Raw genomic sequence first — 14,567 nt, 5'->3', positions numbered from 1 at the left:
TGCAACACAGTGCATTCATGAAGAGATTTTGGGAGGATAAGAAGGCACAAACCATCAAACCAACTAACAAGTTCAAACGCGCTCTATGAATGGGCAAAACGAAGGAAGAAGAAGAAGAAATGAATAAATAAATAAATAAATAGCATCATAGCATTCGAGCTATTCAATCCCTACTCTGAGGCACTGATTGGAATGAGTAATGTGCATATTTAATGGAATAATGACGGAGGAGTGTTCATGGTAGTCTGCGACCTGGTTGTTCCAGCTCTGGAACTTTGGACTGTTAGATCGGCACCGTAGTACTGTTGTTGAAAGTGAGAAAGTGTGCGGTTTTTTATTTGATCGAGTATTTTATATGATAACATTGCTTTCAATCGCTACATTCCTACTGACGTTTTTGTAATGACCTATGTTGAATTCAGTTAGGAAAACCACCAAGTCAGTCTTTCTAAGAATCCCGTAGCGAAGCACGGGTACATCAGCTAGTCATTGATATATAGAGTAAACAGAAGAGGTCCAAGCACGGATCCCTTTGGGACACCTGTTTGCTTCGTCTTCCAGTCTATGGTGATGCCGTTTATGACAACACGTTGTCGCCAATTGGTGAGGTACGAAGCAACGAGCTGAATAGCAGAGGGACTCAGATTAAATCTGTGTAGTTTCGCTAATAATATGTCAATATTTACTGTGTCAAACGCACTACTGAAGTCAACTAAAATAAGTATAGTCACTTTCCGCTCATCTACAGCTCGCCTAATGTCGTCTGTAATTCTTAGTAGTGCCGTCTCTGTGCTATGTCCTTTCCTGAAACCAGATTGGAAGGGGTCACGCAGAGAATATTTTTCCAGATATTGTTCAAGTTGGCTATAGATCAATTTTTCTAGAGGTTTAGACAGTGCTGAAAGAATGCATACAGGACGAAAGTCGGATGCTACATTAGCTGGCGACCTTTTTGGAACTGGGACAACTTGTGCATCTTTCCACTTTGTCGGAAAATAACTACGGGAGAGGCATGCATTAAATATGTCAGTAATAACCGGCAATATTATATCCATAATGTTAGTAATAAAGAAAATAGGGATTTCCTCAGCCCCTGTTGCATGAGATTTAATAGAAATCAGTACTCGTCTCATTTCAGACTCTGAAACAGTTCGAAATTCGAAATATGGGCGATCAGATGACTGTTGTCATATTATAGACTTGATGGTGGCCTGCACTATATCGTGTTCAGGAGTAAAAACATCTGTTAAAAAGTGTCTATTAATCTCGTCAACCGGTATTTCTGGTTTAGTATGGTTCACAGGAGGCCTTCCAATACCTAATGAACGAAGTTGTCGCCAAGTACTACCAGCGTTTATATTATTGGATAGACGTCGGGAGTAATCGAATTTCTTATTGCGGATAATTTGTTTAATTCGATTTCGCAGTACACGGTATTGTTCAAATGTGTCAGCTGATAAATTTCGTTTGTAACGTCTCTATAACGAATCACGCTGAGCCATCAAAGATTTAATTTCAGTTGTCAGCCACGGACAGGGCGGCCGTGTTACTTTCACACAGCGCTTAGGAGCATGCTTATTGTAAAGTCCATAAATATGAGAATTAATATTTTCCAGTTTTTCATCTATGTATTATGTCACCCCAAGGACATTTGCATGCATGCATCTTCTTTTAGGTGATTGAAATCTATATTTTTAAAGTCTCTAAAAGTCACGTATTTCGACCTATATTTAGGAACTCTTAGCGAATACGCTAAGTATATAAGGTCATGGGTTGATATTTCAGGTGTTTAAGAACCTTGTGTGGATTATTGGTTATCATGAGATCAATTAGTGTATCGGAAGAGACGGTGGAAGTATGAACGTGGTTAGTTGGTTCCGAGGGCAATGCTGTCATGTCACAGGAGAGATTGAAGTCGCCTAGTATAATCACGTGTTCATAAGATGGTAAAAGTCTCATTCAATCGTTGCTGTTTCGAAGGACACGAGCATCATGGACGCTACCGGGCCAATTTCCGCTGGCATAATAGAACTTCATATCTGGCCCACATACAAGCATACAGTTAATAGAATGCTTTCCATACCGATCAACATACTGCTCTTCATGAACATGGGGTGCATCAATGTTCACCAAAGTTCCATTTACACAGCCCACAACTTGAGGCATTTGAGCTATATTGTAGAAGTCTTGCATTATTTGCTCAGTATTTTCAGGCCAACGAACAAGGAAATTTTATATCATTTATTGCAGCTACCACAGAATGTATTGACCTACAGACGGAAGATTTTGCCATCCCTTTTATATCTGCAATACCATGGTACTGACCACCATTTCCTAGCCAATATAGTGTTGTTATTAACTGTTGTTTAGCAGAGAGAGATTTATTTCTGATCGTACGATGTTCTAACTTATGCCCAATATCCATCGTGCCGGGAGTGTCCGAGGACAAGTTCGGCTCGCCAGGTGCAGGTATTTTGAATTGATTCCCGTAGGCAACCTGCGCGTCGTGATGAGGATGAAATGATGATGAAGACGACACATACACCCAGCCCCAGGGCCAGCGAAAGTAACCAATTATGGTTAAAATTCCCGACCCTGCCGGGAATCGAACCCGGGACCGCATTGACCAAAGGCCAGCACGCTAACCATTTAGCCACGGAACCGGACATAATAATAATAATAATAATAATAATAATAATAATAATAATAATAATAATAATAATAATAATATATGCTTTACGTCCCACTAACTACTTTTACGGTTTTCGGAGACGCCGAAGTGCCGAAATTTAGTGCCACAGGAGATCTTTTACGTGCCAGTAAATTTACTGACACGGACTGAGCCAGGATCGAAGGTCAGCGCCTCAACCGTCTGAACCACTCAGCCTGGCGAAACAAAATGAAACGCGAAGGATGTCCCACGCCCACGGTATCGGCAGCCTATCGTAGGAGGCGACTGAAGGGGGCCCCAGAGGCTCTGAACTTTGGAGCGTGTACTGGCGACCACGGGGCCCTTAGCTGAGTACTGGCATTGCTTCCACTTGTGCCAGACTCATCACTTTCATCTATCCAATCCGACGCCCCCCTTGGTCAACTCTTGTTCTTTTCCCACCCCGACGGTATTAGAGCACTCGAGGCCTACGAAGTCTTTCATATTCACGCCCTTCGTGGCCCTTGCCTTTCTTTGGCCGATACCGTCATGTTTCGAACTTCCCTGATTAGTATTATATAGGGGATGGTTGCCATTGTCTGACAACACGAGAGTAGCGTAGTTACAGGATAACAAATATAGCAGTGCTGTTTTTGATCCGACGGATATACACCACTCATTTTTTTTTTCACTAAGGACGCCGCATATCACCTGTGTGTGTAATGAAAAGGCCCCCATACACTATCAAACTGCACAAACATTTTGATGGTGTATCGGGAGAGACCGAAATAATATGCGCAACACTCTCTGCATGACAAGCGGTTTGAACGTCTATGGCAGTGTTTGACGACAGTTGGCGTGTGAAGACCTCTCCTGTATGAGTCCGGTTTATTACGGCGTCAACAAAAAACGTTAATAAAGAATTCTGGCGAGAATTCATCTCAGTTTATCGCGAGTTGCCTGTACTGTGGAAAGTGAAGAGTGAGGTGAATAAAAATAAGAATATGAAGGATGCGGCGTATGAGAAACTGGTGGAAAAGATGGAGTTTGAACCCAAAGCAGATAGGGCCCAAGTGCGTTCCCAAATTAATACCCTTCGTACCGTAGAGAACTTAAGAAACCCAATAGCAGCAAAAAACCCGGTACAGGAAGTGAAGATGTGTATGTATCGAATTTATGGTATTTAACCGACAAATTTTCTGAGGGGCCAGGAGACTCAGATGCAAATCCATTCAAAGACAGTTTCTGTAATCTACTTATAGCTCTGCTATTAAACGGTCATGACTAAGGTCACTCCTCTACTTCAACCATATTCACCGCTTTGTTTTTCTCTTTGTTGCTTTCTTTTTCCGTCAAACAAGCTTTAATTATCGCTGCGCAAGCAGCTTCTGTGTCCTGTGTCAGACTTCCTCCCCCGCGAATTTCAAAAATGAACTGAGGTTTGCACAAACCACGGTAACGTTAATGTACGAAAGCTTGCGCAAAAACAGGACGTTGCACAAACCCTTTGTTGCGCAAATTGCTTGATCGTGTATGGGGGCCTTTGGTGCGCATAGAATTGCTGCATCATTTATCAAGAAGTCCCGAAAATTTAGATCAGGACCAAGCAGCTCGTCCAGTTCCATCATGGATGCAATGTTGAACAGATCTGCCTTATCTATGTATACGGAGGAGGTGGGATAACGCCCACTATCAGGTAAGACTACTTATGATTGGGCTACAGAAATCATCATCTTTTTTTTTGCTAGTTGCTTTACGTCGCACCGACACATATGTCTTATGACGACGATGGGATAGGAAAGGCCTAGGAATGGGAAGCAAGCGGCCGTGGCCTTAATTAAGATACAACCCCGCATTTGCCTGGCGTGAAAGTGGGAAACCACAGAAAACCATCTTCAGGGCTGCCGACAGTGGGGTTCGAACCCACCATCTCCCGATTACTGGATACTGGCCGCAATTAAGCGACTGCAGCTATCGAGCTCGGTACAGGAATCATTTGTGGGTCTTAAAGACGTATTCACGTCTACATAAATTTATCCGCGATATGGTTACGCATGAAAAAAAGTAAGACGTATTTCGAATTTCATTTCACAACTTAAAATGTGTTAGCGTTTACGACTCAAACAGACAACTCAGCACGTATGCGTTTCCAGAAGCGTATGAAATTTTCTCTTCTCTGTATAATAAATTCATTCCTGAAGTTTAGCCTTGGAATTTCGTTACAACCTGAATTTTGTTTTCTATAACAGGTACATTTACACATATAGTCAGTTGGAGCCAGGTCGGGGCAGTACGGCGCGTGCGGAACGATGTCCCATCCAAGCGATTTCAAGGTGTCTTTCACTGGTTTTGCTGTGTGAGACGGCGGATTGTCGTGTAACAAAAACACTTTGCCATGTCTTCCGGCCCATGCCGGTCGTCTTTCGATCAATGCGTGATTTAAATTAATCATTTGTTGGCGATAGCGATGTGCCGGGCTTGCTCGTCTTCGCACTTTTGTGGTCTACCAGAGCGCGTATTGTCTCTCACACCGAAATCACCACGTTTAAATTGTCGAAACAATGTCTTGCGTGTTCACCATATGCTTCTACCAGCAAACGATGACTTTCCACAGCCTTTGATTTTTTTAAATAAGAAAAGCAATGCGTGCCGCAAATGTTCTTTTTCAGGCACAAACGCAGACATGATCACTGAACGATACAACACAGGCGCTAGTGTTTGGCGGACTCAACTTGTGTGTGTTGGTAGGTTAATGTCAGACGAAGAAACTGACGTATGTGTCAAATTCATACCCTGCGTAGTGTACGCTGACGCCATCTCGTAGTGAAAGCGGAAAAGACTTATGCATACACCTGGTACCTTATATCCGTTACTTCCAAGAGAAAAGCTGAGCAAATATCAACCGACTTGTTTCTCTCCCTTTGTATTTGTCCTATAACCTAGTTTTACTTTCACTTTTTTTTTAAACCAGTTATCTTCTTATCCTACATGAAGACTGAGAATCTGTCAACGGCCGACCGCTGATGCCCGATCCCCTGACGGGTGATGGGAAGCCGAAACGAGCTCATCGGAGACAGGGAACAGACGGATGTAGAAAAACTGGGACTGGTGAAGAAATGGCAGTACTTGGACCTGCAGAGACTGTTCTTGACCTTTTGTATTTTCCTTCTACTTTTTCCCCCTCTTCGCATATTGAATTACCACCGTATTTGTCTCTCATATGTTCCCTTCAATGCTCCTATCTTTGTATACCCACATTATGTATTTAGAGCAGCTGTTAGCAGGAGGGCGTTTCATTGAGGATATGACATAGCTATGGAAAAAAGTAACAGGACACAGTAGTCAGGAAGTCTTGCAGCAGCGCACTGACTGCGATATGATGATGTAAGTTTTACAGGAAGCTTTGTCTAAACAATTACTACCGTTCATCCCCTCTACAGCCTGTTCAAGGGGAACCTGTAAAATGGTGTGACATTATAGGCATATCCTTATGCTTTGGGCCTGGTACTAAGAGGGTTAATACTGCTACACTATATCAGTTGTAGCAGAGTGACGTGGAACTCTCAAATGACGTCAATTTCAGTGAAACGGGTGCTTGAGTGATTTAGAGTATTCTTGCCTATTAATGGAGAATTGATACAAATACAGAATGTTTTCATTGATAAACTGTATGGTCTCTACAGGCATGACATAGGCTTTTTGGGCTTATGCCGTGTCAAGGTGAAACTCTTTACGTTTCGCAGAGAACTTTGCATTGCGTCTTCCAAGACTTCTCCAACAATGAAAGTTTGAATTTAGACGTTACTAATAGAAGTGTAAATGGTAGGTTCATTCGTCACCACATGGCACACCGTACGCTAGCATTCGAAGCGGAAGCTCAGGGCACCATCAGAAGCAGTCTGAGAGGCGGTAACATAACAGGTGTACACACATTATGAAAGTATGTCACTGAAACAAGCATAGAATGAAACATTCGGTGATGAGGAACGAACGAATTTGATAAACACCAAAACGAGATACCAATAGTGAAGGGACAGGGATGGCAACTACCTCGTAAATCCTTAATGGCTGGCAACCACGTAGTACTTAATTGAGAGCCAGTTTCCCTGTTGAAATTGTTAGGATTTCTACGTATAATCCTTGACCTGTAGTGTCTGCTACTTTTGCTAGTTGCTTTACGTCGCAACGACACAGATAGGTCTTATGGCGACGATGGGACAGGAAAAGCCTAGGAATGGGAAGGAAGCGGCCGTGTCCTTAATTAAGATACCATTTGCCCGGTGTGAAAATGGGAAATCACGGAAAACCGTTTTCAGGGCTGTCGACAGTGGGGTAAGAACCCACTATCTCCCGGATGCGAGCTCACAGCTGCGCGCTCCTAACCGCACGGCCAACTCGCCCGATGACCTGTAGTGTCTAGTGTCAGTAGGAGGTCAAGCACCTTGGAACACGACATCAGGACCCAATGATAGTCGTTCGTGATCCTTGATACAAGTACCAATCGACCGGTAAGTTTGACCAATATACAACCTTGGCGCAAGTAGAAGGAATTTCGTATACCGCAGAATGTAAAAGTGGGGATAATTTGTCCTTAGTTTTATGGTCTCCGCTGCCTCTCAATGATGAGACTTGTTCGGTTCCTTAAAACAAACACTTCTACATGTACTAGAGCGGGCTTGGTGTTTTTGTTCCATGTAGCATATCATAAGCCACTTCATTCTGCCAGGACCTGAATGAATGACAGCGGGAAATCGGCTACATGACGGAGTACTAATATCAAAGAAGCCTGTACAAAAATTCCCGCTTAAACCACACCATAAGGCATGTCATGTGAGGTGGGCAACCCAAAGCTCACGGCATTAGGAACATTTAAGCTCTTTCCGATGAGGTCACTATAAGCTTGCAACCATACAACAGGAGCATTGAAGTCTGTAGATGATCCGGTGAGAGAAGGAACAAGCCCTTAATCCTGAAGTGCTATCGGCAGCGGGGTTACCCGCATGCTTTGGGGTGAGATCATGTTTGGTTGACGTATGCCTCTAGCTCCTATCCAGGTAAACATGACTGATCTGGTATACCGAGACAACATCCTCTGAAAAGTAGTTACAGGATTTGCTGCCACTGTGGGCAAGGGCTATACGCGTGGCCTTGAGATGCACGGCATACATCAAGCACACGGTGCAGCTGGCATACTCTGCGGACATGAGCTATGTTGGCCATAAACAGCACGAACTGAGGAGCCCTGTTTCCTAATCCTCCTGCTCACAGTCAGCCCTAAATAAGTTGAATTCTTTGGTGCTGTCTATGCCTCGTTGTGTTCATGCATACCACACATCGAACGACAAAATCTCACATTACCAACTTTATGTTTTTGTTCTAGTCCATTTGCATAGCTGACTGCACGTTTTCTTCTGTGCATACTTTTTATGTGTAAGGAACGTACATATACACATTTAAAAATGCATTAAAACATAATATGTACAACTTTTTTTCGAGCACTACAGCAGAGTGCTGTTGTTATAGCCCCGTTCGATTTCTCAAGTAACGCTGTTAGTCGAGACAGCTCAAATTCGAACGTTGTACAGGTGCATGATCTGTAGTGTCGGGAATACAATGGTCTCATCACTTTTGAAATGAAACTATTGCTTAAGATTTTCAGTACCATAACTGAAGCGATGACTGGGAAATGGGGGATATGGTATAATCGAGAGCTTGAGTAAAATGCAAAAAGATCCATACATTATAAACTGACTCAGCAATAATCATTTCGTGTGGGAGGGACATATCTAACAAGAGGATGGTTACAAAGTTGTACTTTTAAAAAAATTACTCACCAACATGTCTGAGAAATGAGCACAGAAGCGGATAGATTTCGTCCCCTGTGGGAAGCGACTACGGGACAGACAGAGGAGAGTGAAGGACAACGTGAAAACCTCAGACACAGACACGACGGTGAAGATGTCTTGTAGCAGCGCGCTGATTGTGATGCAAGCCTTGTCTAAACAATTACTACTATTCAACCACTCTAAAGCCATAATAAAACTTAACACAAGCACATAGGATCAGAGATACTGAAGTCAGTTGTGTATTTTGTAGACAGTTTTTGCAGGAATTCTGTGATGGGCAAATAGACGACTGTAGAAATGTTCACTGGATGTATATAAACACTTTGTGCCAATATATACAATTGGGAACATGCATCATTTTCAAAAATAATTTTTTTGAAAAGTACACCAATGAAATAGTACGTAAACGTATTACATTGCGGTATGTTGCCTTGTTTTCTACCATTAAAAAATATATTTAATAGTGCCTTTCCGCAAGGCGAGTGAAACGGCCTCTGACGTAAGCGGCGCGCTGTGACGTCACGATCCAGTACCGCATGGAGCTCTACCAGCCGTTGTGCATCAGCCGTTGCTAAAAGCCGATTGTTTATTATTCATGATCGCGAATAACTTCAGAATGACAGAAGAAAGGTTCAAAACAGCACAATCAGACAATCTATCATGTGTAAATGTCATCATTCTTAAAAAATAGTGACTTTTGTGGCCGCAGAAATTCGCGGATAACAAGCAAGTTTGTAAGTGGCGTCTTCTATATACGTGCAATGTACTGTAAACCATAGTATTAGGATAACAATGAACCTGGATAGATATCACATCACTTTCAACATTTCTTTCTAGACTGATTCCCCTATTAAAGAATAACATTACATTTTCGGGCTTTCAGCATTAGTAAAGTAAGAAATCGGATTTCAGCACTAACATAAACATATAGGTAGCATTATAGTACTAGTCCGCTTCTGTGGTGTAGTGGTTAATGTGTGCCACTCCCGGAGGCCCGGTTTCGATTCCCGGCTCTGCCATGAAAGTTGAAAACAAATAGTACGAGGGCTGGAACGGGGTCTACTCAGCCTCGGGAGGTCAACTGAGTAGAAGTGTTTCGAATCCCACCTCAGCCATCCTCGAAGTGGTTTTTCGTATTTTCCTACTTCTCCTCCAGGCACCTAAGGCCACGGCCGTTTCCTTCCCTCTTCCTTGTCTATCCCTTCCGATCCTCCCATCCTCCAACAAGGCCCCTGTTGAGCATAACAGGTGGGGCCGCCTGGGCGAGGTAATGGCCCTCCTCACCAGTTGCATCACCGTACTCAGTCTCACGTTTCAGGACATAGCCCTTGAAGTGGTAGAGGTGAAATCCCTCGCTGAGTCCGAGAGAAAACCAACCCTGAAGGATAAACTGATTAAGAAAGAAAGAAAGAAAGATCATAGTACTATAGGGCTATAATCTATCATTCCCCAAAAATATATATATTTATGGTTGGGACAACTGGCCTACCCACTTCCGGGGCCCATGAAAGAGAATTAATATCTTTGTGGAGGGAAAAAGTTAAACATGATAAAGATAAATATGACTTCATCTAGTTTTCACAAGTCGGGCTGAGTGGTTCAGACTGTTGAGGTGCTGGCCTTCTGACCCCAACTTGGCAGGTTCGATCCTGGTTCAGTCCGGTGGTAGTTGAAGGTGCTCAAATACGTCAGCCTCGTGTCGGTAGATTTACTGGCACGTAAAATAACTCCTGCAGGACTAAATTCCTGCACATCGGCGTCTCCGAAAATCGTAGAAGTAGTTAGCGGGGCGTGAAGCCAGTAACATTAATTACATTTGGCTTTTAACAAGCTGAGCATATCAGGAAAGAAAAGTGTCCTGGTGACATTTTCGTCGCTCAATACAGGAATGTCTTTGGGTGCTTTTACTTTTTTTTTGCTTTACGTCACACCGTCACATATAGGTCTTATGGCGACGATGGGACAGTAAAGGCCTAGGAATGGGAACAAAGCGGCCGTGGCCTTAGGTACAGCCTCAGCATTTGCCTGGTGTGAAAACGGGAAACCACGGAAAACCATCTTCAGGGCTGCCGGCAGTGAGGTTCAAAACCCACTCTCTCCCGGATGCGAGCTCACAGCTGCGCGCTCCTAACCGCACGGCCAACTCGCGCGGTATTTTTACCCTTCGGTTTATTGACTTGGCTTGTATAACCTAAAACTTAGGCTAAGTTGGATAATATTTTTAAACACCTACATCACTATTTTCACCTGTGTGCAATTATGTTATTTATTTCATTAATATTATGATAATTATTATAATTGAGCATTGTTAACTTATAAGACCCCAACAGACAAGCATTGGTTTTGTGTAGAATTATACATTTGTTAAATTCACGTTGTTTCATTTCATGATGTACACGCCTATCCTTTGTTACATTATAGAGTATTTAGATATAGCCTAAATTTCTTTACCAATTAAGCTCTTCAATAAAGACATACATAACTGTCCCATGCCAAGATATATTGGTAGAGTTAGAGCTGTCAAAATGGTTCATAACCCCTTTGATTTATTATCTTGACATGGATCACCCAAAACATAGGTTAGGTTTGGAGAATACTTTAATAATCAGCATTATTTAATGCACTGTTTATTACTTTCATATTCCAAGATGTAATTGAAGCATTTAAATAAAGCATCATACATTAAAATTTAAAGTTTTACCACTAGAACAGCTGACATGGAAAAGTGATTTGAAAATTCAAACAAATTCATCTTACGTTAAAATCTTCAAAAAAATAAACTGTAGACTTTTCCGATATATCACCAGCATTTCTCCAGCTCGCCAAAATCCATTTCTCCCTAGTTTTAGCGTCTTTGGAACGTTTATAAACAATTTGTTTGGGATGGTATGCGATGTGCTATTGCACATCGGAACTCTACACCATTTATAAGTTTTCTGCCTCACTGTCTGCGCAGGATTCATTTTAAGCCTAAAATATACCACTCAGATTATAATCCAATGTATAGACCTCGAATTTAACCATACTAGACACTAACGTAAAGTAGAAATACGCGAAGTGTATCCTGCTTCTCACAGCACACTGTGTAATTTCGTCTGCTAATTCAGTCAACCTGTACGATGACGTCAGGCCAATGAGATCGCGTACTTGCGTGACGTGACATTTTCGTAGATTTTTATCATGTTTGGAGTTATTATTTGTACATTCTGATCACATTTTTGAATTCTGCATGCAATTTTGAATCAGATTAGCATATTTTTAATTAAAACCCCGGATCATGCATGTTCCCTATTATGCTATGCTCACTTACCTGAGGTGGTTGCCGCTCCCTGTTAGCACTCCAGTCGACGGTGGGGGTAGTAGGTAGGCCGCAACGAGGGGGACATTGGGGGCAACTTGGAGGAGCAACGTACTCTCCAGCACCCTGCAACGAGTAACAGAATATACTGTAGCCAGATACAGGAGAAGGGTGTTGAAAGAACTTAAATAATACTGTATAATAATAATAATAATAATAATAATAATAATAATAATAATAATAATAATAATAATAATAATACCTCGGGGGACGGATCTAGTAAAAAGGACTTGACAAAGAGGCCATAGCAGCAAGAATCAGGAAAATGAAAGTCACTTTCCAAACCAGCCGCAACATGTACGAGGAGCGTACTATATTGATTTACACTTTTTTTTTGTACGTACGGGTATGGTTCACATTTCATTTTTGAAGGTGGTGACGAGTAACTAGTGTCTTGTTCCACCGTTTGGTAGCAGAACACGCACAGCAGCCAACGAATGCACTAGTCATAGCCATTTCATAACAACACTGTCAGCGTACGATCAGGCAACATGGAAAGCAACCGTCAGGGACAGCGCTATACGACTTGGTTCCTACGGAAAGAAGGCGTGACCACTGTAGAAATTCATCGGCGCTTGGTGGCAGTCTGTGGAGAGCATGCGCCGTGACGGAAAACAGTTTACAACTGGATGGGAGGTTGGAAAACAGGTGGACAAGGGAACCAGGTATGGAAGGAATGTGACAGTATCAACACCAGCCAATATTGCCGGTCGAACAGGCCATCCACGGAAACAAATGCATCACAATTACGGAAATGGAGGCAACCACGGGAATTAGCCGAAACACCCTACAGCGCATCGTGCACGGCCATTCACAGTTGGGGAAGGTGTCATCCGTGCGGGTGTCAAGACTCTTGTCTCCAGACGAAAAGCAGAAGCGTGTGGACGTGTGCAGAGAAATTTTGCAACGCCATGATCAAGATCCAGCCGACTTCATGGCGAGGCTTGTGACTGGTGATGAGACATGGCTCCATTACCATGAGACACAAACGAAACAACAATCGATGCAATGGAAGCATAGGGGCAGTCTACCGTCAAAGAAATGTCAAACAGTGCCATCAGTTGGGAAGCAAATGGCGATAGAGTTCTGGGACACGAAGGGCATCATCCTCATTGACTGGCTGGAATTGGGGCAACAATTGACAGTGCAGCATATGTGGCAACTCTTAAGCGCTTACGTCGTGCCATTCAAACTAAGCGGCCAGGAAAATGGGTTAAAGGTGTGCTTCTGCAACATGACAATGCCCAGCTCCACATTAGCCGAGAGACCACCCTGCCATTGATCAAATGGGATTCGCGGTACTGCCACACCCACCATACTCTCCCGACTTGGCACCAAGTGATTATCACCTGTTCAGGAACATGAGGAAACCTCTGCGTGGTCGTCGTTTTGTGGATTTTGCAGAACTGGACACAGCTGTCAAGGCATGGATACGCAGCAACCCGAAAGAATGGATTCAGGAAGGTCTGGAGAGACTGACACATCGGTGGCAAAAGTGCATACAGTTACAAGGAGATTATGTTGAGAAGGCGGACGTAACAACCGATGTGTAATGTACTTTTTGGGTAGGAAAAATAAAGTGTAAAACAATATAGTACGCCCTTCGTACAACAAAATGTGCTTTTCGTTGAACACGAACATTCGTCACTACAACACTGCCATCAAACCAGTATCGTTGTATGCATCTGAATGCCTTATCCTGTCCGAGAAATGTTTGCTTGCGGATTTAGAGAGGAAAGAAAGAACCTACACATCATACTTGGGCCAAGCTACAAAAATGACATCTACATTACAAAATCCAGGCAAGAAATATACTCTAAGATAGAGAAGATCACGGACACGATGCGTAAAGGCAGAGTTCACTTCTACGGCCATATACTACGGATGATTGACTCTCGTTGGACGAAACGTATCTTCAGTACATTTGACCCAAAGCCAAAAACGGCAATGCCGTGGTACGTTAATGTCAAGAAAGATCTTAAGGAACTGAGCATACAATCAAAGATGCACAGGACCGAAATCTTTTCAGAGCAGCCATCAAGATTTTTGAGACTTTCTGAGACGAAAAAAGAGCAACTGGTGCGAAATGGACAGAAGAACGTCGTGCTAAACACAGTGAGTTAATGAAGGCGATGTGGATCAAGTGAAAAATGAACAAATGCCAGAATGAGAGAGGCTTATCGTGGTCCCTAGTTGGCCGATTAGCGAAGTTGAATGAATCATAACAATAACAACAATAATAAAAGCTATTTCATCCTAATCCTTTTATTGTTCCCCGAAACCAAAAATGGAAGAGGGCGGCTCCCATTTTTATAATAATAATAATGTTATTTGCTTTACGTCCCACTAACTACTTTTACGGTCTTCGGAGACGCCGAGGTGCCGGAATTTAGTCCCGCAGGAGTTCTTTTACGTGCCAGTAAATCTACCGACACGAGGCTGTCGTATTTGAGCACCTTCAAATACCACCGGACTGAGCCAGGATCGAACCTGCCAAGTTGGGGTTAGAAGGCCAGCGCCTTAACCGTCTGAGCCACTCAGCCCGGCTGGCTCCCATTTTTAGTAACAACGCTGAACAAATTGGGAAGCCTCTAGAGCCTATAATAAAAAGGTTATGTGAAAATGTAAATATCAGAATAACAGAGAAAATGAGTATAGCTGAGGCAAGTGCTTGTCAAGGAAGTATTTCAAAGAAACTTCAGTTCATATAATA

At 42.8% G+C, this 14,567-nt stretch overlaps 1 protein-coding gene across 7 annotated transcripts in view; it reads right to left on the bottom strand.

The window, feature by feature from the left end:
- Tlk (Tousled-like kinase) overlaps positions 1 to 14,567 on the bottom strand; it is an 883,856-nt gene that overhangs the window by 509,230 nt on the left and 360,059 nt on the right. For all 7 annotated transcript variants that reach the window (XM_067146736.2, XM_067146743.2, XM_067146741.2 and 4 more), the window contains exon 4: positions 11,807 to 11,920. In XM_067146736.2, the coding sequence (XP_067002837.1) occupies positions 11,807 to 11,920 (114 nt within the window). The remainder of the gene's footprint in view (positions 1 to 11,806; positions 11,921 to 14,567) is intronic.

The sequence above is a fragment of the Anabrus simplex genome, chromosome 5 (genome assembly GCF_040414725.1).
Source record: "Anabrus simplex isolate iqAnaSimp1 chromosome 5, ASM4041472v1, whole genome shotgun sequence".
NCBI lineage: Eukaryota > Metazoa > Arthropoda > Insecta > Orthoptera > Tettigoniidae > Anabrus > Anabrus simplex.
This window is presented reverse-complemented; position numbering and strand designations above follow the sequence as displayed.